The sequence below is a fragment of the Ictidomys tridecemlineatus genome, chromosome 2, assembly GCF_052094955.1.
Source record: "Ictidomys tridecemlineatus isolate mIctTri1 chromosome 2, mIctTri1.hap1, whole genome shotgun sequence".
In the NCBI taxonomy this organism is placed as follows: Eukaryota; Metazoa; Chordata; class Mammalia; order Rodentia; family Sciuridae; genus Ictidomys; species Ictidomys tridecemlineatus.
Genome location: NC_135478.1, coordinates 23,981,008 through 24,002,858, shown reverse-complemented (window position 1 = coordinate 24,002,858; position 21,851 = coordinate 23,981,008). Strand labels below are relative to the sequence as shown.

Below are 21,851 nucleotides of genomic sequence, written 5' to 3'. Positions count from 1 at the left end.
GGAGAGGGGAAGGAGCTGTACCTAGGAGTGAAGAACACTTGCAAGGTGATGGAGGTGATGGATATTGGGGTCACATTGTAGGTCATGCCTCCAGAAACCCACTTGCTTGGGGAGACCCCAAAGGCCTCAGCCTTCTGGGTGGCACTCTGCTATCCTGCATCAACAGGAGTGGAAGACACACGTGGGCACAGGCAGCTTCATCTGTCATGCTGGTAGCCTTCCCTTGCTCCAGGTCAGCCCATCCTCTCAGGAGTCACCTTTGGTCTTACCAACAGCACCGGGCAAGGCAACTGGGTGGCAGTAGCCCTAGTGTGCCAGCCTTCACAGATTGGGCACATGGTTTTAGAAGTTGATTTGATCTCAACTCCACAAGAAGCAGTGAGCAAGTTGGCCATCAGTATGGCCCAGTAGCTCCTCAGCGGCTGAGGTTCATCAGGTAGATTTCCCGGACTCTGCTGGTTCACAAAACAGGTTCTTATGTCCACCTCGCTGGTGAAGAGCTATAGCTTAGGCACAGCCACAGGGACGGACGGGGCCACCACCTGGGGGACAAAGCCTTTGACTTGGCAGGAAATGGAGCACTGCTGTAGGCTCTGAGCTTGAGTCACTGGGACAGAGGCAACCTTGCTGTCTGCAAGTACCCATACCTCTAAGCAGAGCATGGGTAGCAGCAGAGCTAGTAGCAGAGGGTCTACATCATCATCAAAAGCCAGCGGCAATTATAATTATGCTTGGGAAGAGGCCAGGATGGCACCATCTGCTCCCACTGCTGTCCCTTCCAACTTCACTGCCATAGAACTCTGTGCTCTTCTCTAAGTTGGTAGGTCAGTCAGCCATAAGGTTTCCTTCTCCTCTCTTTTTCTCCTCCCTCTTCCTTCCTAAAGAGCTAAAGCATCTTCTCAGGTTGTTAAAAGCAGGTGATACTTTCACATTTGCCAGCAAAGTCTGGCACAGTCCCTGGCCCAGCTCAGTCTGCTGGGACCCAGACAAGTCCAGGCTGCCTGAGAACAGCCCCGCAGCGCCACCACGTGGACATTCATTCTACACATGCTGCCCCAACCCTTGTCTGTGCCCAGCAGGGACAGCCCTGCTTGCCCTCAGGAGTCAAAGGCTAGAGGAGAGGGTCAATAAGCAAACCACCATTTGCTGCCCAGAATGACCAGGGCTGGGTTCTGGCCACCTGTAGGCTGAGGAAAGACTTTGACTTTATCCTGAGACCAGTGAGGGGCCTGTGATGGGTTTGAAGCAGGGGTGTGTCCAAGTCTTCTTTGCCTTCCATAAGGTCTGGCTGCTATTAGGAGGTGGGCAGAAGGAATATGAGAGAGTTGAGGAAATCAGTCAAGTGGCCAAGACCAAACATACCTACAGGATGAGACATGAGCTCCTGGCTCCCAAAGACAAGTCTATGGACCTAGCTCAGCAGATTTCCCCAAGGCACCTATTGGCAATATAGATTCCTAGACCCCAGGGGTCAACAGCAAGTCAGTAAGACCCTTTATTAAGACCTTAGAGGGTTGGGGATATGGCTCAGTTGGTAGAGTGCTTGCCTCACATGCACAAGGCCCTGGGTTCGATCCCTAGCACCATAAAAAATAAAAATAAAACCTTGGAAATATTTGATTGTATCTCCTAGGCGTTTTCAACTATACCAATACAATTTCACGTAAGCTGCTGTAATGTTTTATACCCGTGTTATCCAATTCAGTGACCAATAGCTGAATGTGGCTATAAGGACTTTAAATGTGGACAATATGACAGAGAAATTGCATTTTTAAACTTATTTAAATTAAAGTGGCCAGGGCTGGGGATGTGGCTCAAGCGGTAGCGCGCTCGCCGGGCATGCGTACAGCCCGGGTTCGATCCTCAGCACCACATACAAAACAAAGATGTTGTGTCCACCGAAAACTAAAAAATAAATATTAAAAAATTCTCTCTCTCTCTCTCTCTCTCTCTCTCTCTCTCTCTCTCTCTCTCTTCTCTCTCTCTCTCTCACTCTCTCTTTAAAAAAAATAAAAAGATAAAGTGGTCATTTGTTACTAGTGTCTGTTGTCATGCTGAATGGAAACTCTGGAAGTAGGCCCTAGAAATCTGTATTTTAACAAGGTGATTCTGATAAATGCTCAAGGTTGAGAGTCACTAACTTATTTAGAGTTCAGTAACAAAAAGATAAATATGGCACCTTTATATATTTGGAAGTTTTAAAACTTTTCTAAACAATTCTAGGTTTAAGGGAAAAAAAAACCACTACAGAAATTATAAATGATTACAAAAATAAGATTGTGTATCAAAACCTGTGGATCGCAGTTAAGACAATAGTAAGAGGAAATAGAGTCTTTTTGCTTTTATTAATAAAGAAGAAGGGCCAAAAATTAATGAGGTAGGGATTTCAACTTAAGAAGTTATAGTAGAATAACTAAATATGCTCATCAAATACGTCAGGAGTGGAATAATGTAGATAAGAGCAGGGGTTTTGGGGGTGCAGACTATGTGCTTACCATGGTTCAATCCCCAGCACCGCCCCCCCAACCCAAAGAGAGAGAGATTAGTGAAATAAAAAACAAAGATAAAAAGGCCTAAAATTGGTTATTTGAAAAGATTAATTATATGGGCAAATACAAAAGCATCTGCCAATTCCAATTCTTTTTAGTTTGTTTATTTGTTTGTTTTATGAGATAGGGTCTCGCTATGTTGCGCAGGCTGGTCTTAAACTCTTGGAATCAAGTGCTCCTCTCACATCAGTCCTCTTACTAGCTGGGACTAAGTGTGTGTAACACTGCACCTAGCAATTTCAGTTCTTTTAAAGAAAAATAAGTGAAGGTACAAGAAAACAAGATTAGGAATGAAAAAGGGAAAGTGAGGCCAGGGGTTCAAACCCAGGGCCACTAGGCTACATTTCCAGCCCCAGTGGACTGATAGAATGCAGAGTATTATCTGTTTTTTTTTGTATTTACCAAGAGTTTCTTTGTGGCATAACATATAGTCTATTTTAGAGAAGGAGCCATGTGCTGCTGAGAAGTATATTTGCTCATTGATGGATGAAATATTCTATACATGTCTGTTAAATCTAAATTATTGATTGTATTATTTAGTTCTATAGTTTCTCCTTGTAAGAACTCTGGTCACTGGATTGGAGCCCAACCCTAATCCAGTCTGATCTCATCTATGAAGACTCCATTTCCAAATAAGATCACAGTCATAGTACCAGGAGTAAGAACTTGAACATATCTTTTTGGGGTACGTAATTCTATCCACTACATGGCAATAGTTCCTTTACTTTCACTCTTTAATGAAAATATTTGAGAATATACATTTACCCCTTAGTATGTTCTAAATGTTCTAATAGGATGTTTTCCTTTTCTTGCTTTTTGTATTAGGGATTGAACCCATGGGTAATCTACTACTGAGCTCCATCCTCAGTCCTTTTGTTTCTTTTTTTTTTTCAAGTATTTTTTTAATACCTTTTTTTTTTTTAAGAGAGAGAGAGAGGGAGAGAGAGAGAGAGAATTTTTTTTTTTTAGGTTTTGGCGGACACAACATCTTTGTTTGTATGTGGTGCTGAGGATTGAACCCGGGCTACATGCATGCCAGGCGAGCACACTACTGCTTGAGCCACATCCCCAGCCCCTTTTTAATACCTTCATTATTTTATTATTGGTATTTTTTTTTTGTGTGTGTGTGGTACTGAGGATGGAACCCGGCCCAGGTTAGAGCACTCTACCATGGAGACACAACCTCAGCTGTCCCCCTCTGCCCCCCTCAACCTTTTTCATTTCTTCTTTTGAGACAGGGTCTTGCTAAATTGCCCAAGTAGGCCTTGACCTTGAGATCCTCCTGTCTCAGCCTCCTGAGTAGGTGGGATTGCAGATGAATCCTATGGTGTCCAGCCATGTTCCTGCTTTCTAAATAGCGTACTATATTTTTATTTCCTTTTCCAACCCACTCATTATTTAGGAGAATTATTTAAAAGTTCTAAGCAGTTCAACATCCCCTCAGTGATTATCTTCTTTTTCCTTATTTTTAGTCCAAAAGTTAAAAATTCAACAATTCAGAGTGAATTAAAATGCAAACATCCTCTAGACACTGGTTTCTAAATCTCACTCTAACAGATAATTGTTATCTTTTTTGAACCTTTCCTTCCTGTATACAGAATTACTGACTTTAATTAGCTGCCTTAAGTGCTCAAAAGGGTGGAAGAGTTGATCCTAAGGAAAAAGTGAAAACGCAACATATTTACGATATTTAATTTTCATAAACCAAATTTGCCTCTAATGTGAGTACAAACACACAAACTGCAGGTATATTCACAATGGGAAAATAAGCACTTCTCTCTTCAGAGCTCTTTTAGAGTGTTTGCTTAAACATGAAAGTCCACCCAACTTTCCTCCAGATATAAATGCAAAATCAGCTTTTTAAAGATCTTAACCTCAGCTGCATGAGTTACTTATTTAACAAGAGGTAGGCACACCCCCACCCTCAAACTTGAACAAACAAATCTGTGATGTTTGCCCTGCTGGGGGCTATAGTCCAAAATATTTATTTTCACTCATAACAGCTTCCCATTTATTTTAAAGATAATTTTACTGCCTTTAAGATAGAACAGACAGAAGAAACATTTAATTCCTAACATATCCCAGGATAAAGTCCTCTGTATATACATGTGTTGTAAAATTGCAGATACATATAATAAATTAAAGAATCTGAATTATAAGTGATGTATCTATTTCTTTTCCTAATTTTTGCTTATTTTAATTCAGTAACTTTATCTTGGAAGTAGAATGGATAGGAATCAAAACTACTAATATACGCCCAACTTTTCACTTTAAGAACTACTTATTCATTAAAAAAATATGTAACTCTGGATGGTTTCAATATTTATGGATACTAACACAGATTTAGGGATGTGTAGGGTAAAAACATCAACTAGTCTGCTATTTTTCTATTAACAGTAAAATTAATAGTAAGGCATCTCAGGAGACTGAGGCAGGAGGATTGTTTGACCTAGGAGTTTAAGGCCAGTCTGGGTAAGGTAGGAGAAACCTGGTTGAAAATAAATAAATGATAAAACAATGCATCTTTGGGCTGGGGTTGTGGCTCAGTGGTAGAGTGCTTTGCCTAGCAAAAGCATGAGGCACTGGGTTTGATCCCTGGCACCACATAAAAATAAAAATTAAAAAACAATAAAATAAAGGTATTGTGTCAATTTATTACATATATGTGTATATATAAATATATATATATACAAGATTAGTAATTTAAAAGGGAAAGTGAGGCCAGGGGATCACACCCAGGGAAAAATGAAAACTCAACATATTCACAACATTTAATTTTCATAAACCAAATTTGTCTCTAATGTGAGTACAAACACAAAAACTGCAGGTATATTCACAATGGGAAAATAAGCACTTTTCTCTTCAAATCTTTAATTACATATATAAAATGCATCTTTATGAATAAAGCACACTTTCCTAAGAATTTTGCAAAGAAAACATTATTTGTAAAATCCATTGGATGTGACTGCAAAATCTTCAAAGAAAGAAGAATGTCCTAATGTTTTCATTGGAGACCAGAGGACAAGAATTGGATTTATATTTATCTCTGCTTTCTTATTTTACAATGAGTTTTGTATTATATATACAACACAAAGCTTTTTCTGTCTCCAAAAAGCTTATACGTAGTGCGTAATCCAAGATGAATTAGTTCTCACTGATTTCTGTTCTGATGTAATTTATTCAGCTGAAAAACAATAGGTTCAAAGAAAATTCAATAATTCAAAATCAAAGACTTTGCAAAGAGAAGAAAATTTAGGCTAATGTCTTTGTAGAATATGTAGCATCAAATCTTTGTGGCCTTAGGGTGGAGAAAGCACTTCATAAACAAGACTGAATAACCTGGGAAACAGGGCAAAAAAAGTATGGATTTTAATTGTATTCAAATTAAAGATTTCTAGTCAATAGAGGGAAAATGGACAAAGCTAACAGATAAATGGCAAATTGGGAGAAGAGATTTTCAACATATAAAACCTACAGGGAATTTACATCTTGAGATTTAAAAAAACTTTTGAAAATCCACAAGGAAAAAAATACTCAATTTAAAATGTGGGCAAAGGACCAGGTGCAGTGGCACATGCCTATAATTCTAGCTGCTTGGGAGGCTGAGGTGGAGGGATGGCAAGTTCAAAGCCAGCCTTGCAACTTAGCAAGGCCCTAAGTATCTTAGCAAGGCCCTAAGCAATTTAGTGAGACCCTCTCTGTCTCAAAATTTAAAAATTTAAAAAGGGCTGGAGATTGTGGCTCAGTGTTTAAGTACTCCTGATTTCAATTCCTGGTACCAAAAAAGAAAAAAAAAAAAAAAAGTGTGGGCAAAGTCAGAAGCAGGGAATTCACTGAATGGGAAACCCCAAGCGGCTAAAATATATATATCCAAATGAATCAATAATGAGAGAACTATAAATTAAAACAATATTAAGAAATTGTTCCTCACTTATCATTCTGGAAATAGAAGGTTGAAAATACTAAATATTAAGTGTAGGATGTGGGCCTTGTACATTCCAGGTGGGAGTGTCTGCTGGCATGGCACAGCCAACCTCAAAAGGCGATCCAGAACCTCTTGGTAAATCAGTTATGCAAACATTATATAAACCCTACTCTCCTATGTAAAACCTAGACACATTCTTTCACCCAGGTCAATAGCCATGGAGGAGAACATTCCCTGCGGTGCTCTTTGCATTGAACTAGAGTTCACCCATGCGGACTGGGCCTGGGCTATAAAATATGGGGTCAGCTCGCTATCAAATATGATCAACTAGATCAGGGGTTCCCACATGTTCTCCCTGCATGGCACCCTTAAAGTCTCAACAATTTTTTTAGGTGCTCCTTGGTCAAAAGAAGTAAGAGTTTTGGTTAATCTTGGTGTTCTCTTCTAAGTAGTTAGGTCCAAAGAGCTTAATACATTTTTATGTCCCAATAACAATACTATAACAAGGCCATTCCTTTGGAGTTGTCCTTTGCTTCCCCCTCCCTAATACTTTTAGGTACCCTCCCATTTGTCCAGCATTCTAATTCTAGAGAGGCCCCCTAAATAGTTAAAATGTTAACTGCTAAATCTTTCTTTAAGTTTACAGAGCCCAGAACCTCTGGTGACTTTGGCAACACCTTGCCTTAGTCATTAGTTTTGGTTGTTTTTTTATTTGTTTGTTTTTGTTTTGTTACCTGGGATTAAATTCAGGGGTCCTCTACCACTGAACTACATCCCCAGCCCTTTTTATTTTGAGACAATTGCATTTCTTTTGGAAGAAGTTTTCTCAGTCAGATAAGGGAACTTCAAAGAGTGAGAGAGAGTTATGTTTTCAGGGGGTGGGTAAGTAATTGCTGAAAATACAGCTTCACAAAGATGTACTATGAAAAGGAAGGTAGCACAGTCTAGTCCTAGAACTCAACCACATTTCAAGTTAATTGCTCACATGGTACCTGGCATGTTAATATTTGAGGGGCTCAAAAAAAATATCACCCAAAGTGTGGCATTTGGCATGCTGAACTGAAGGAAGTCTTAGAATCCAGGTCTCTCTGACCTTCCCTTTTTTCTCCCTCAGATTCAGAGTGACTCTCTCTCTTTTTGAAGTTCCATTTTCTGACTGAGAAAACTTCTTCCAAAAGAAATGCAATTGTCTTAAACTTCCCTCCCTAGGAATTTCAAATTTTATTTTTAATTTCCTACATATCAAATAACTAGGAAAAATTAACCAGGAGTGAGTGGATTCTTCTCTTAGAAGCAGGTCTCAAAATTACCAGGGAGGTTTTATCTGCATAGTAAGTCACTCTTTACTCCAAATGAAGGTCCACTCCTCACTTAACTGTAACTTGTCACAACACCTCTGTTTCTGTCTCCCCTATTGATATGCAGCAGATAGACATGAGTGGCAAGGACAGAAAGTTAAGGGAACAATTATATAGACTGAACCTATGTTTGGGCTCTACATATTTTCTTTTAAGAAGCTATTTACTCAAGGCCATTCTGACTCTGGCTTAAGTCAATAGGATATATTATGTTCCTTAACAAACAACCTGTTATCCTCAGGGTTATTCTGAGGACTGAGGAATGCATGTCCAAAAACTCTTCCACTGATAAAAAGAACAAGTTACCCTGACCCTTGTTCAAAAGGGATGAAAAGGGGACCTTTGTGACCTTTACACAAACCAATGATTCCAGGACTCAGAGAAACAGGATAATTAAAGGCAAAGCTCACTGACTGTAAAATCTGAAAACAAATTCCAATTAGGACTGGTCAGTGCAGGCCACGGTGACTGAGAATTGCTTTAGATCTTTAGCATGTCATTTTAATTTCATTGTAGCCAGGTGCAATGGTGCATGCCTATAATCCCAGAGACTTGGGAGGCTGAGGCAGAAGTTCCAGGCTAGCCTAAGTAATTTAGTAAGGCCCTAAGCAACTTAAGGAGACCCTGACTCAAAATAAAAAATTAAAGAGCTGGGGATGTGGCTCAGTGATAAAGTGCCCCTGGGTTCAAGCCCCAGTACCAAAATAAATAAAATAAAATAAATAAAAACAAAAATAAAAAGGTAAAACACCCCTAGGTTCAATCTCCAGTGTGTGTGTATGTGTGTGGGGGTGGGTTCTTAAACTATTGTGGGTTGATGTTCCTGTCCTTGCAAAATTCATTAAAGCCCTAATTCCCACTGTGATGGTTTTAGGAGATGGGGCCTTTGGGAGATGAAGTGGAACCCCCATGAATGGAATTAGTGCCCTCTCAAGAGGAAGGCATATGAGAGTTTCCCCTTTCTGCACACACACAGAGAGGAAAGGCCATGTGAGCACACAGGGAGAAGATATCTGTCTACAAGCCAGGAAAAGAGCCCTCACCAAGAGCTGAATCTGCCAGCACTCTGGCCTTAGATTTTCCTGGCTTGAGAAATAATCGTGTGCTGTTTAGGCCATGAGCCTGTGGTATTTTGTTATAGCAGCACAAGCTGACTAAGACACTGAGTAAGGTCTGTGGGCTCTGCTGAGTCTGCTTTTACTGAGGTTTCGATGACCTCCCTCTTCATTGTTAAACACGAGGTACTGGTTTCTAGGTAGTATGAAACCTGTCAAAATCTTTACCTCCCAGGAAGTTCTTCTAGTGGCTTCTACCACATGCCTTTTAAGGTATCTTCCTGTGTTTTGGACTTATTCTTCCTGGGAGTCTCCATCTGTCCTACTCTGAGCCCTTTCTGACTTCTAACTTATGCCCATTGGGAGCTGGTAACTCCCAAATCATTGTTTTCAGCCCAGACCTCTTTTCTGAACTGTATCCAATGGACTGGCCTGCTCAACATCTCCTCTCAGACACACCACAGGCCTCAAGCCTACCATGTCCTGACTAAACACCATCTATCTTCCTTTCCCAGACCTTCTCCAGTGTCTCCTATTAAGAGAATTGAACCACTGTCCTGGTAGTGACCTGTGGTAGATTACATTTTTTACTCCAATTCCTCAGCCTTCCTTGCATCCACACCCTTGGTATGGCCTTACCCCACCACTTGACTTACTTTGGCCAGCTCCATGGAGTTTAGAAGTGCAGTATGCCAGTTCTAAGTCGAGCTTTCACAGGCCTTACATGGTTGCCCATGTCCTATGCTGCTCTCTTGCTCTCAGGAGACAAGCATGCCCAGGATACCTTGCAGGTTCTAGGAGGAGGATGATAGACACATGAAGCAGAACGACCCCTACTGAGCCTGCCTTGATGTGCTGACTGCTGACATTCCTGACCTGCTGACAAATGAGTGAAAACAAAAGATAATTGTTTTAGTTAGGCATAGTGGAGCATGTCTAATATATATATACATATGAATATGCATATGTATGTGTATTTAAAAATATATAGTTGTTGTTTTTGGCTACTGAGTTCAGGGATGTTTGTTATGTGTCAATAGTTAACCAAGTGTTCCAAGGTCTTAGGTTGCTTTTTCTAAAAAGCACTAATTCTTCACTTAGGTCTGCAGATGCCCAGTGGGTAACTAAAAACAGAATAAAACTTGACATCTCTGCCTTTTGTTTTTTTTTTTTTTTTTTTTGGTACTGGGGATTAAACCTAGGGGTGCTCAACCAGTAAGCCACATCTCTAGCCCTTTTGATTTTTTAAAAAATTTTTTAAATATTTATTTTTTAGTTTTTGGTGGACACAACATCTTTATTTTATTTTTATGTGGTGCCAAGGATCGAACCCAGCGCCCCGCACATGCCACGCGAGCGCGTTACCCCTTGAGCCACATCCCCAGCCTTGGTCAAACTGTGGTTTGGTTAATCATTCTCTCAGCTCCAATCACACAGTCTTGTGGGTCTCGTGGAAATTGCTGAAGCTTAGGGGTAAATCTCCACTTGCTTCTACAAGATGTTTATCAGACTTGGATTGGAGGAATTCAGTTACCATGAGTGGTGACCGAATCCCCTTTTGATTTTTTTTTTTTTATTTTGAGACAGGATCTTGCTAAGTTGCTTAGGACCTTGTTAAATTGCTGAGGCTGGCTTTGAACTTGCAATCTTCCTGTCTCAGACCCCCAAGCCTCTGGGATTAAAGGTGTGCACTGAAGTGTCCAACTTCTGCCTTCATTTTGTATCTGACTCCTTTATTACCTTAAAGTTTTGAGTCAGATTCCTGCTTGTTTCTGCACACAGTCATGCTAATACAAAGCTTACCAGCCCTAAATCTACCTAACCTATCTTGTCCCCCTTCAAGAATGAGGACACCAAGATAGAGTAATGAAGGTATTCTTGAGATTTGCAGGGACATTCAACTGCCAGCTTTTTACAGCATTCATTCCAGATGCCCTGGAGCAGTACCAAGAAGCCTCCAGTCATCACTGGGTACTTTCTAGGAACAGTGAAGCCTTGTAGGCAGACCACTCCATGATGAAACGGACCCCCCACCTACACCCCCGCAGCAGAAGCAATCCACTCATGGTAACTGAATTCCTCCAATCCAAGTCTGATAAACATCCTGTAGAAGCAAGTGTGGATTTCCCCCTAGGCTTCAGCAATTGCCATGAGACCTACAAAACTGTGTGATTGGAGCTGAGAGAATGATTAACCAGACCACAGTTTGACCAAGACTGCTTAAATATGCATACCTCTCACCCACTTCTTCCTCTATTTAAACCTAAAGCTCACGCCAGTCCCTCCGAAGATGGGAATGAGCCACTTGATCTCAATTGTCTTCCCAATATGGCCATATTGATTAAAGTTGCTTTCCTGCTTTTCACCATTACTTTTTCTGTTTGGTTTTGGAGTGAGTGGCCAGACCTGATTTGTTGGGACCCCCAGAGTCAGGCCTCTGACCTAGTACTCTGGCAACACAATAGATTACCTAAACCAGAAACCTGGGTATTACCTTTGATCCCTCCCTTTCCTACTTCACAGAGTCCTCAGAGCTTCCTACATATCTTCCAAATCCATTTAATTCTCTCCATCCTCAGCACTTGTGTTCCAGTTGGCCTCCTGTGATTATGTTCTAAGGATTTCTTCTTCTTTCTTGTTGCCCCCATTCTGCACATAGCATCCTGAGCAAACTTCCTAATGTGCACATCTGATCTAGGAATCCTATTATGTGCATCTACTTCACCCTTAGGTTAGAGTGTCAGGCAGTGACTAGATAAGAGAAGGCACCTTGCTGGGGAAGGTAGGCAACCCTGGTCACTTTGATACTGTAATGCCAGATTCATGGGACTCCAATAGACCTCCAGGAGCCGAATCCGATGCAATCACAAAAGAGTCTTTATTGCAAGCTCAAGCCTGGACTCATAACTGTTTCTGACGCAGCGGTCCCAAGGAATGAGCCCCAGGCCTTTGTTCAGTGAGATTTTATAGGTTTTTGGGGATACTCTATGTGTCACTACATCACACAGCAAATCATTTCACACCTCGGAAAAGTCAAACAACAACTCTTGACAGTGATTAGCACATTCACTGGCAGGAACAAGTTGGGTAGAGGAGACTGGTTAATACAAGAGGGGGATTCATTTTAACTGATTGGTTTAATCCGTGAGGGGGGGACAAGCTAAACTACATGGTTTCCCAATGTGTTATCAACCACCAAAAAATACTGGGGGGGGGGCATCTGACATCCCAGGTATTTTCCCTGTCTCATGCTGATTGGTGGTTACTAGGGGGTTGCTATGAGTCCTCACCTAGCCTAATTGAGTCAGGGACACCTGGTGCTGCAGATCTCTCCTGTTATTTGCAGACAAACAACTCAGCAAGGTGGGTATGTGCCTTGGAGTGCTCTGTGGGTTTTTCCAAGGACAAGGGTCACACCCCCTTCCTTGGACAGGCTTTGCTCTGAAGTAGAGGCTGGTTTCTCAAAAATGGAGTCACATCAGTTTCTCAATACCACCCAATATCTACTTTGTCATTAATTTAGTGCAGGGGGTCTTAACCGGTCCTGGGTAGGGAGGTAGGTTCCGGCTCAGAGTATAAGCCAAGCTTAGGCTTATACTAAGAATGATAAGCAAAACACCAGCCTCAGGCTATGGGGATTCCAGCCAGAATGCTGAGGGTTTTCCAAACTTCTCACCTACTAGGTTGCCTTTTCATGGATCAACAGGGAGTACAACTTGAGAGGCACTGTGACAACTTGGAACAAAGATATCTGTCTTCCTTCCTTGATAAAGGATCAGATCAGCATTCTCCCTATTTTGGCAAACAAGCTCTATGACCTCATTTCCCCTAAGACTACAGTAAAAGGGCTGTTATCAAAAGAGGGGATGAGTCACCAGAAACGGATAGGTGCCACAGTCCATAGAGAAAGGCACCCCTGAACAAGACAAGGTCTTTCTGTGAGGCAGCTGGGGAAAGCCAGGAGCCTTGGCATTTCAGAAACATTCATAGATTGCTGAGTCTTCCCACAAGGCTGCCTAGTGAATGGCTGCAGCATAATTACTTATTTAGTTGTCAAACGTGGATTCTAGAGGCAGGTTTCACAGCTTCAGGCCCAGATCCGCCATTGATCTTGGGATCTGGGCCAAGTCAATAAACTTGTCTATGCCTCAGTTTCTCATTCTGTATAAAATGAGGGTCATAATTTATTTGGAGTTCACATTGAATATGTGTTGGTAGATACCAGAATACCAATTATCTTGAGGGTTATTGATTGGGAAAGGTCATGAAGGTAACTTCTGGAATGCTGGACATTTTCTATGCCTTGATCTTGGTGCTGTTTATTTGGGTGTATACATATTTTATTTTTATCAATTGATTAATTGATTGCAGTGCTGTGGATCAAACCCAGGGATCTTGCACATAGGCAAGATCTACCACAGAGCTATATCCCCAGCCCTATTTTTAATTTAATTTAATTTTTAAAAGACAGGTTCTCCCTTTGTTTTCCAGGTGGCCTTGAAATCCTGGACTCAGTGATCCTCCTGTTTCAACCTCTTGAGTTGTTGAGACTACAGGCATGTGCCACTGAATCTAGCTATAATAGATTTTTAAGAGTCAAGATTAGTGTACTTTATAACCTTTACTCTATTTTATACTTTAATTAAAAAGTTTAAAAAATGGAGTTAATGCCATACTCTGCTGGTGGTACTGCAAATTGGTGCAGCCAATATGGAAAGCAGTGTGGAGATTTCTTGGAAAATTGGGAATGGAACCACCACTTGACCCAGCTATCCCTCTCCTCGGTCTATACCCAAAGGACTTAAAAACAGCATACTACAAGGACAAAGCCATATCATTATTTATAGCAGCACAATTCACAATAGCTAAATTGTGGAACCAACCTAGATGCCCTTTAGTAGATGAATGGATAAAAAAAAATGTGGCATATATATAAAATGGAGTATTACTCAGCAATAAAAGAGAATAAAATCATGGCATTTGCAGGTAAATAGATGGAGTTAGAGAATACAATGCTGAGTAAAGTTAGCCAATCCCAAAAAACCAAATGCTGATTTTTTTTTTAATATAAGGAGGCTGATTCATAGTGGGATAGGGAAAGACAACATGGGAGGAATAGATGAACTCTACATAGGGCAGAGGGGTGGGAGAGAATGGGAGGCGGCATGGGGTTACTAATGATGGTGGGATGTGATGATCATTATTATCCAAAGTACAGGTATGAAGAGATGAATTGGTGTGAATAAACTTTGTATACAACTAGAGATATGAAAAATTGTGTTCTATATGTGTAGTAAGAATTGTAATGCATTCTGTTGTCATGTATAAATATAAAATAAATAAAATAAATTTAAATTTTTAAAAACTAAAAAAAAATGGAGTTAATGCTATCTAACTCCTAGCATCACTGTGAGAATGAAATGTGCTTGGCAGGTCACAACATTGCTCCTGACCAGTATCCAGTATTTGGCTATTGTCATAGCAAGTGGTGACCACTGGAGGGCCTGTGCCCCCAAAAAGCAGTGAACATCTTGGAGGTCAGGTACTTTGGTACCTTCCTGTTCCTTCAAGGAGGAGGATTCCATTTGGCTGCTAAGCAGTTCAAATTCAGCCAGTAAGAGAGACAGCGAACAGACCATTGCTCTGGAGGCCTGGGAAAGGTTTCAAACAGGTGGGTGTTTTGGAGGGCTTCTAGAAAGAAGTTGGTCCTTGGAACAAGAAGGTACTTTAGCTCTCTGAAGGCAGTGGGTCTGATTTTGGTTCTTGTTTCTCTTCACCATAGGCACACATTGGACCATCAATACCAGCTGGCAACAGGAATGAATGAGCCCCATCCGTGGTGGCATCATGAGCTCTGATTTTAAATAGAGAATGAGATGTGACACCATGGGGAAACACTCTGATGAGCTGAGTCTGGACAGAGCCTGTCAGGACACAGAGCTTCCAACTCCAGGACACTTTTCCTTGAGACCCCTGAGTCACCACCATAGTTGAATAGCTGCTCTAGTACCCAAGAGATAGCTCTGGAGGATTCTCAGAACCTGGGCCACCAGAGGGCCAGGCAGGGACAAATTAGGTTAAAGGTGAAACCACTGGGTCTGGAGTCCTCGGAGCAAGCGGGGCGCGTTAGGGCAGGCTGGTGTTGACAGTAGATGAGGATGGCATCCCAATGAATCTGGGAGGGAAGTGGGCTGCTCAGGTGGCCGGTCTATTGCACAGGTGCGAAGCCAGAGGCCCAGGCCGGACGCGGTCCCAGCTCTTGTCCCCCCGCAGGCGGCGCCAGAGCGAAAGCCCGCCTCGTGACTCCGGTCCACAGTCCCGCCGGGCGGGGCGAGGGGCGGGCCCGGGAGCTTGGGCGTTGGAGCGCGGTCACAGTCACGCCGCGGGACGGACTCACGGACGATCGCTCAGCTGGACCTTTCAGGGATATGGGGGAGCACGTCACTCGTAGCTGCTGCCTAGGCTGGGACTTCAGCACGCAGCAGGTACGGTCGCAGGACCCCACTGCCTGCGGGGCGGGGCCATCGCCTCCGCTACGCCGCGCGGGCTTGCTGGCACCGGGCCCTGGGATCCCTGGGCCGAGCAGCGGGTGCGCCGCACTTTGGAGCTTCCCGGGGCTCAAGCGCCCCTTCCTGGTGCGTGGCTGCAGGGCGATGCCCTGCCGGAGAGGTGCGTTCTAGACTCCAGCCTTTCCGGAAACGGCGGGCGCCCCCCGGCGGGACCCAACTGGCACGTAGCAGGGACGTGTCCAGAGAGGGGCGGTTCGCCTGCTGACCTGGGCACTGAGTAGGAGGGACTCGAAGACATTCAAATCAGTGAGGCAGAGAAGCCAACAGACTGGTAGACGTGCGTGCTACGTGTATAACCAGTGACCTGAAATGGATCACCCTTCCAACTGCCTACCCCCATTCTTTTTTGAAAAGGGCACAATGTAAAAATGGACTTTGCCCCTCCCTTTGGCTGCCCTTGGATGCACCAGTGTGCTTGGGTCTGTGGACCCAGGACTACTGGCCAGAGGAGGTCTGTGCTGCTTTCAGGTCCTGCAGACAGGCGAGCAGAATTAAAATGTGCCATCAAACTGAGCATGGGATGCCCATGGGACTCCTCTTTATAAGTACTGGGGGATAAATACAGTCAAACACCCACCCCCCACCCCACCCCCGTCTTTAGATGGGCCAAGGGAGCAGGCCTCAGATAGCTTTAAGGGGAATGTCCTGTGGGACTCCAGTTGCCTTGGGACTTCAGTTTCCCCATCTGTCCAGGAAAGGAACTAAATTCCCAAGCTTGGAAATATGCTTCATCGGGACATTAAATGTGTCTAGATCATGATCAAGGTTGTTGAGACTAGCCCATGGGCCTTGCCTGGTATCTCAGACCTCTGCAGACATGAGTGACACCTGCCCCTTTGCCTCCATTCCTTGCCAGGCACTGGAACCAGCTCATCTGTACTAGTTACCTTTAGAGGGTCTTGGCTTTTGGCTGTTTGGGGAGCCACGATTCAGGTTCTTCATTTTATTAAATCTTTGGATATGTCCCCAGATGAAGCCTTTGTTGCCATGGCTACCATGATATACCCTAGCCTCCCAGGGGGTGTTTAGGCTGAACCTTGCCTAGTGATGTTAGTAACTCCTGGGCCAGTATAGAAGCTGAGGAAAACTCTATGCTATTTTTTTTTTTAATGTCTTCCAGGTGAAAGTTGTTGCTATTGATGCAGAGCTGAATGTCTTTTATGAGGACAGTGTGCATTTTGACAGAGACCTTCCAGAATTTGGGTATGTACCTGTGTGTGTGTGTGTGTGTGTGTGTGTGTGTGTGTGTGTGTGTGTGGGGGCCGGTGGCTTTGGGTTTCTTCCAAAATTTACATTCATGAACCACAGTGTTATGGTTTTATAAAATTTTAGGAATGGTGCTTTTGACAGATCTCTGAGTTTTTTTTTTTTCTCTATACCTGGAATACTTTCTTCTCCATTTCTTCCCAATGCTATTCATCCATTTGCTCATTCATTCCTACAAGTCTTAAGTGTCATTTGAAATCTGCTTTGTAATAGACACTGTGCTGGTTGTATCAGTCCATGTTCTGTTGCTGATTTCATAATGCCACAGACTGAGTAAGTTATAAAGAAAAAAAAAGTTTATTTTGGCAGAAATCTAAGGGCTACATCTGGTAACATCCTTCTTGTTTTCAGAGTCCTGAGGTGGCACAGAATATCATGTGAGAGATAAAAAGTATGCCTGTGTATTTGTGTCTGAACTTTCTCCCTCTCTCTCTCTCTTTTTTTTTTTTCCTTTTCGTGCTGAGGATCAAATTTAGGATCTTGTACATGCTAAGTACTTGAGGGAGTTACTTCCTCAGCTGTTGACATTGTCCCTGTTCTCAGCCTAAGCTTCTAGAGGCCTTGCACACTTCTGCTTTTATTCCCAGCTAGCAGCAGAGCCCTATAGCTACTGTTAGCTGACCACAGATGCACCAGTGAGTCCAGTTGAGCCCAGCCCAATGTCTGACCAACAGAATTGTAAGCTAAGTGAGCTTAGTGCTTTCAAGCCACTACATCCCTCTCTCCCTTTTTTGGCATCAAACTTGTAGTCCTCCTGTCTCCAGAAGACAGAGCTTGGATTATAGGCATGCATTACCACACCTGGCCTTGTGTGAATAGTTCTGTGGACTCATACTTTCCTTTCTCTTAGCTATTAGGGATAGAATGGTTAGATCACGAGATATCTAATAGATGGTGTGGATTATGAACCTATTTTAAAATATTAATTTATAGTTGTAAGTGTTGGATTTTATTAAACCAGCTCTTTGAAGAAAGGTCCTTTAGGGGTGAGATAAGGATGAAGATGAGGAGAAGGTTCCAGGAAACTTCCAGGGCTTCCAGTTCAAGGAATCCCTGGTAAGGATGCACAGTGGCACTCACCTGTAATCCCAGCTATTTGGGAGGCTGAGACAGGAGGATCCAAAGTTCAAGGAAAGCCTGAGCAGTTTAGCAAGACCTTGTCTCAAAAAATAAAAAAGGACTAGAGATGTAGCATAGCAGTAGAGCATCCTCAGGTTCAAACCCCAGTACTGTGCGTGCACACACATACCTACCCCTCCACCACTCCAGGGCTGCTGTGATAGGTGAAAACTTCCTGCAGATGTAGCATCTCTTTATAACAGCTGTCCCTGACTTCTCCAAACTCATGGGCTTTTAGTTCATCCCCACATTCTCCCAGTTCCTTTCTGGCCTCTGCACCATGCCTCCCCTGGTCAGACCCTCATGCCTAGAAGATCCTTTCTGAGAATTGCCACCTCTGGGCCACCTTGGGTGATTCCATGCCTTCTCTCTCCATCTTTCCCTCTCAGAGTTCCGCTTAAAGCTGGGGTGGGGGTTGTTCATCAGCCAGTTTCTAGCATCTGCCACCCTTCACTTCGGTCAGTCTGCCCTGAGGCTCCCCCAACATTCTCTCCTGTTCTCCCTGCAGGACTCAGGGTGGTGTTCATGTGCACAAAGACAGGCTGACAGTCACCTCTCCAGTCCTGATGTGGATCCAGGTAAGCACAGGCATCCTTTCCTTCTGTCCCTAGCCTGTCTCACTGACAGTCTTAGTGATTTACTAGGAAGCTCCAAGGTGGAAGCTCATGAGAGCATCTATTGAGACCAGGTCCTCATGGTTTAAGGGAGTCTGTTTGGTTCCTAGGGCAGGTTCAGCCTTAGCCTTTGTGAGAGGACTCACAAAGGACTTCCAGGTACCAGAGTCATACAGCTGCCAATTCTGCTAGTACCATATTTATTTGTTTGTTTTTGGTTTTGGTACTGGTGATGGAACCCAGGGCCTCATTCATGCTAGACAGGCACTCTATCCTGAGTTAAACCCACAGACTTTTTTCAAAATTTAATTTGAGACAGGGTCTCATTATTCCCAAGCCAGCCTGGAACTTGTGATTTTTTTTTTGCTTCAGCCTCCTGAGAAGCTGGAATAATAGGCTTGTGCCACCACTCTGAGCTCACCACTGCCATCTTTAAAATACCACAGAGAAAGCCTTTCAATATACTTGGAAGTATCAGTCAGGTGCTGTGGTCTGTCTTCTACCTTGAATTCCAAACAGCCCTTGGAATGTTATGCTTTTCTCCCTGGACCCTTCAGCTTCAGGGAGTGGGCATTCATACTAGTGACTTAGAGCCTGACCAGTCATGCTCAGATCAGCCTGCCTGCTTAGGACTAACAAGAAAGGAAGATGCCTGTGGCTGGATCTAGTGACCCATGGGGCTGTAGGACCGGGGATGTAGACAGCACAGATAGACATGATAGGGCTTGGACTGCCTCACGTCCCATGGGAGACCAGAGTCTCTGAAACTAGAGGCCAAACAGGCAGCATTTGGTGTATCTGCCAAAGGCTTTTTTGAGTTTTCTGATACTTGTTAACCAATTCCTGTATTAAATTCTTCCTGATAAAAGTTAACTAGTATAAGTTCTTTTTTTTATCAATCTGACCATGATTCATATACTGGAGGATTGGGTAAAGGATAGATTTTAACCTGATAGATTAGCTGGAATGTATTTCAGAGAGCTGAGCCAAGGTGGGGGTTCAGGGAGTTAGAGGCAAGATTTTCTGTTAAGAGGTCGCACAAATGACAGTAACAGCATTTGATATACAAAGGCCTTCTTTGGGAAGGCAAGCACAGGAGAAAGGATCCAGGCTTCGGTGGGGGGGTGGGGGCAGGGTGATTTCTGGAACTGTTCCTAATTTGTTAGACCCTGCCAAAGGTTTGACAAGCAGAGAGGCAGCTGGCAGCATAGTCAGGGCTGGAGGGAGCCCTCCCAGCATGATGCGGGGACAGCAGGATCAAGCAAAAGCTGGAGTGATTCCTCTGTCCTCAGGGAAGACACAGGCTGAGATGAATCTGTACTTCCTACCGTGAAATCTTAGGGGTAGTGTCAGGGTCTATTGGTCGTACCACTCACCCCACTCATGGTGTCTTGCTGGAAAGATAATTGCAACCAGATATTGGAGGGTGGAATGGGGACTTGTGACAAATGGCCACCATCTCTACCCACATCCTCAACTTTGGGCTCCTGGACACAAAGAGTCTGGGCCTGGAGCCCTCCTCTGATGGAGGAGCTCTCCCCCTGCTTTGCTTTTCACTTCTCTGTTAAGTCAGATCATTAATATAGTGGGTTAAAAAGAAACCTAAATTTGAGCTGATTTGTTTTTGCTTCTCCTGAGTGCTTGGAAGCCACAAATTGAAGAACAAACTTTAAAGGTTTGTGTTTTGTGATTCCATTTATTTCAAACATTTTTAGCATAGTTGACCTTTTTATTTGATTGATGCCTACTTGTTTAATTAACGTATTCTAGTGCTTACAGATCCTGTCTTTAGGACCTTCTTCCTCTGCCCAGAGCCCTTGCTGTAATGGCAAGCACTGCATTTCCATTTTGAGGCTGTGGCTTACCCGATTCAGTAGTTCAGTGTAGTCACGGTGGATTCTGTTCTTCTTCTCAGGCTCTGGACATCATCTTGGAGAAGATGAAGGCTTCGGGTTTTGACTTCTCTCAAGTCCTCGCCTTGTCTGGGGCAGGCCAGGTTTGTGTGCAATAGCCATGTTGGTCCTCTGAGGGTGGCTGTTGGAGACAATGGCCGGGTGAGAAGGTGATGGCTCCTTTTGGGACACACATTTTGTTGTTAGTGAAAGTGCCTCCAGCTATTTCACCTTAGAGACTGTATGGACTTACTTTATCAAACAAGGATCTGGGACAGTTTTTATGATGAAGCAGCATGTAAAATAGGACAATTTGGTGAGCGAACCAAATAGAGGTCCTCTAAAGAGGATGGAACATTCAACATGAATTTATTATGACTATTTGGGGGCACTGAAATTGCTTTTCTGTTTCCTGGAAGTAAAAGCCAGATAAGAAACGATACTAATGATGGCAGTAATTTTAGTAGTAGGAGTCATAGTCATAATAGTATCAAAGAATGCTGACTGAACCTTTAGTATGGCCAGGGATTGCACTGAGGAGTTCATGTCCATTATCTTAGACCCTGTAGCAATTCTACGAGGGTACTGGTTATGTTGATCAGCGTAAGAGCTCTGGGCATGCCCAACTTTGTCGTTTACGAGCTGTGACCTGGGGAATGTCACAGGCCTTCTAAGTGCCTCCAGATTCTCATCTGTCATAGAGTTATGTGAGCATTATTTTATAGAGAAAACTAGGACATAATAAACCTTATTTAATGTTATCTATGGTTTTTATTATTATTGACATTTACCTAAGGACATTGAAGCACATAGAAATGATGTCACCTGCCCAAGCTCATGTAGCTGCTAGAAAGAGAAGTCAGTACCACACCACCTCCAGTCTCATCCTCTAGTCCCTATGCTGTGCTGGAGTCCCTTCACTTCTCACTGGGTCACTAGGATTTTACCTTCTCACTAGATGGACTTCTAAAGAGGCCTTTTGCCTTACCCCTGACCTAATAGGAATTTATTGTTCTTATTCTCATTAAACTAAAAGGATTACTCGGTAATCCATTTCCTCTCACCTGAACCCCAGGCCTGGACACCTGTTGCCTTCCTAGACATCTGTTTTAGTCAACTTTTTTATCAGTGTAATTAAAAGACCTGACAAGAACAACATAGAGAAGGGAAAGTTTATTTGGGGCTCACGGTTCCAGGGGTCTCAGTCCCCTAGCTCTGGGCCCAAGGTGATGCAGAATATCATGGCGGAAGAGCATGGCAGAAGAAAGCAGTTCAGGACATGGCAGGCAGGAAGCAGAGAGCTCTGCCCTCCAGGGACAAAATATAAACCCTCAGTGACCTGCCTCCTCCAGCCACAGCCTGCCTACCTATAGTTACTGCCCAGTTAACCCCTATCTGTGGATTAAGTCACGGATTAGGTCCCACTGCTCATAATCATTTCACCTCTGGAAATTCTTGCATTGTCTCTAAACCATAATGTCTCCAGTCCCCATGACTAGGTACC

General features: G+C 43.2%; 1 protein-coding gene and 1 long non-coding RNA gene across 8 annotated transcripts in view; one reads left to right on the top strand and one right to left on the bottom strand.

Moving 5' to 3' along the window:
• Positions 1–5,183: 5,183 nt before the first annotated feature.
• Positions 5,184–9,677, bottom strand: LOC144369775 (uncharacterized). The gene is made up of 2 exons (XR_013429533.1): positions 9,544–9,677; positions 5,184–5,733 (listed from the first exon to the last, which is right to left on the bottom strand). It is a non-coding gene; the product is annotated as an uncharacterized LOC144369775 (long non-coding RNA).
• Positions 9,678–14,419: 4,742 nt separating this feature from the next.
• Xylb (xylulokinase) overlaps positions 14,420–21,851 on the top strand; it is a 46,330-nt gene continuing 38,898 nt past the window's right edge. For 3 of the 7 annotated variants that reach the window (XR_005735857.2, XR_005735856.2, XR_002484891.3), the window contains exons 1-5: positions 14,421–14,558; positions 14,670–15,372; positions 16,577–16,659; positions 18,350–18,419; positions 20,371–20,451. Coding sequence is in view for 4 of the 7 variants with exons in the window: in XM_040290025.2 (XP_040145959.2) it covers positions 15,316–15,372; positions 16,577–16,659; positions 18,350–18,419; positions 20,371–20,451 (291 nt within the window). In the remaining 3 variants the exon portion in view is untranslated. Of the gene's footprint in view, positions 14,559–14,669; positions 15,373–15,432; positions 15,557–16,576; positions 16,660–18,349; positions 18,420–20,370; positions 20,452–21,851 lie in introns of those variants that run through there. The other 4 variants (XM_040290025.2, XM_078038130.1, XM_013362015.4 and 1 more) reach the window with 3 other exon arrangements.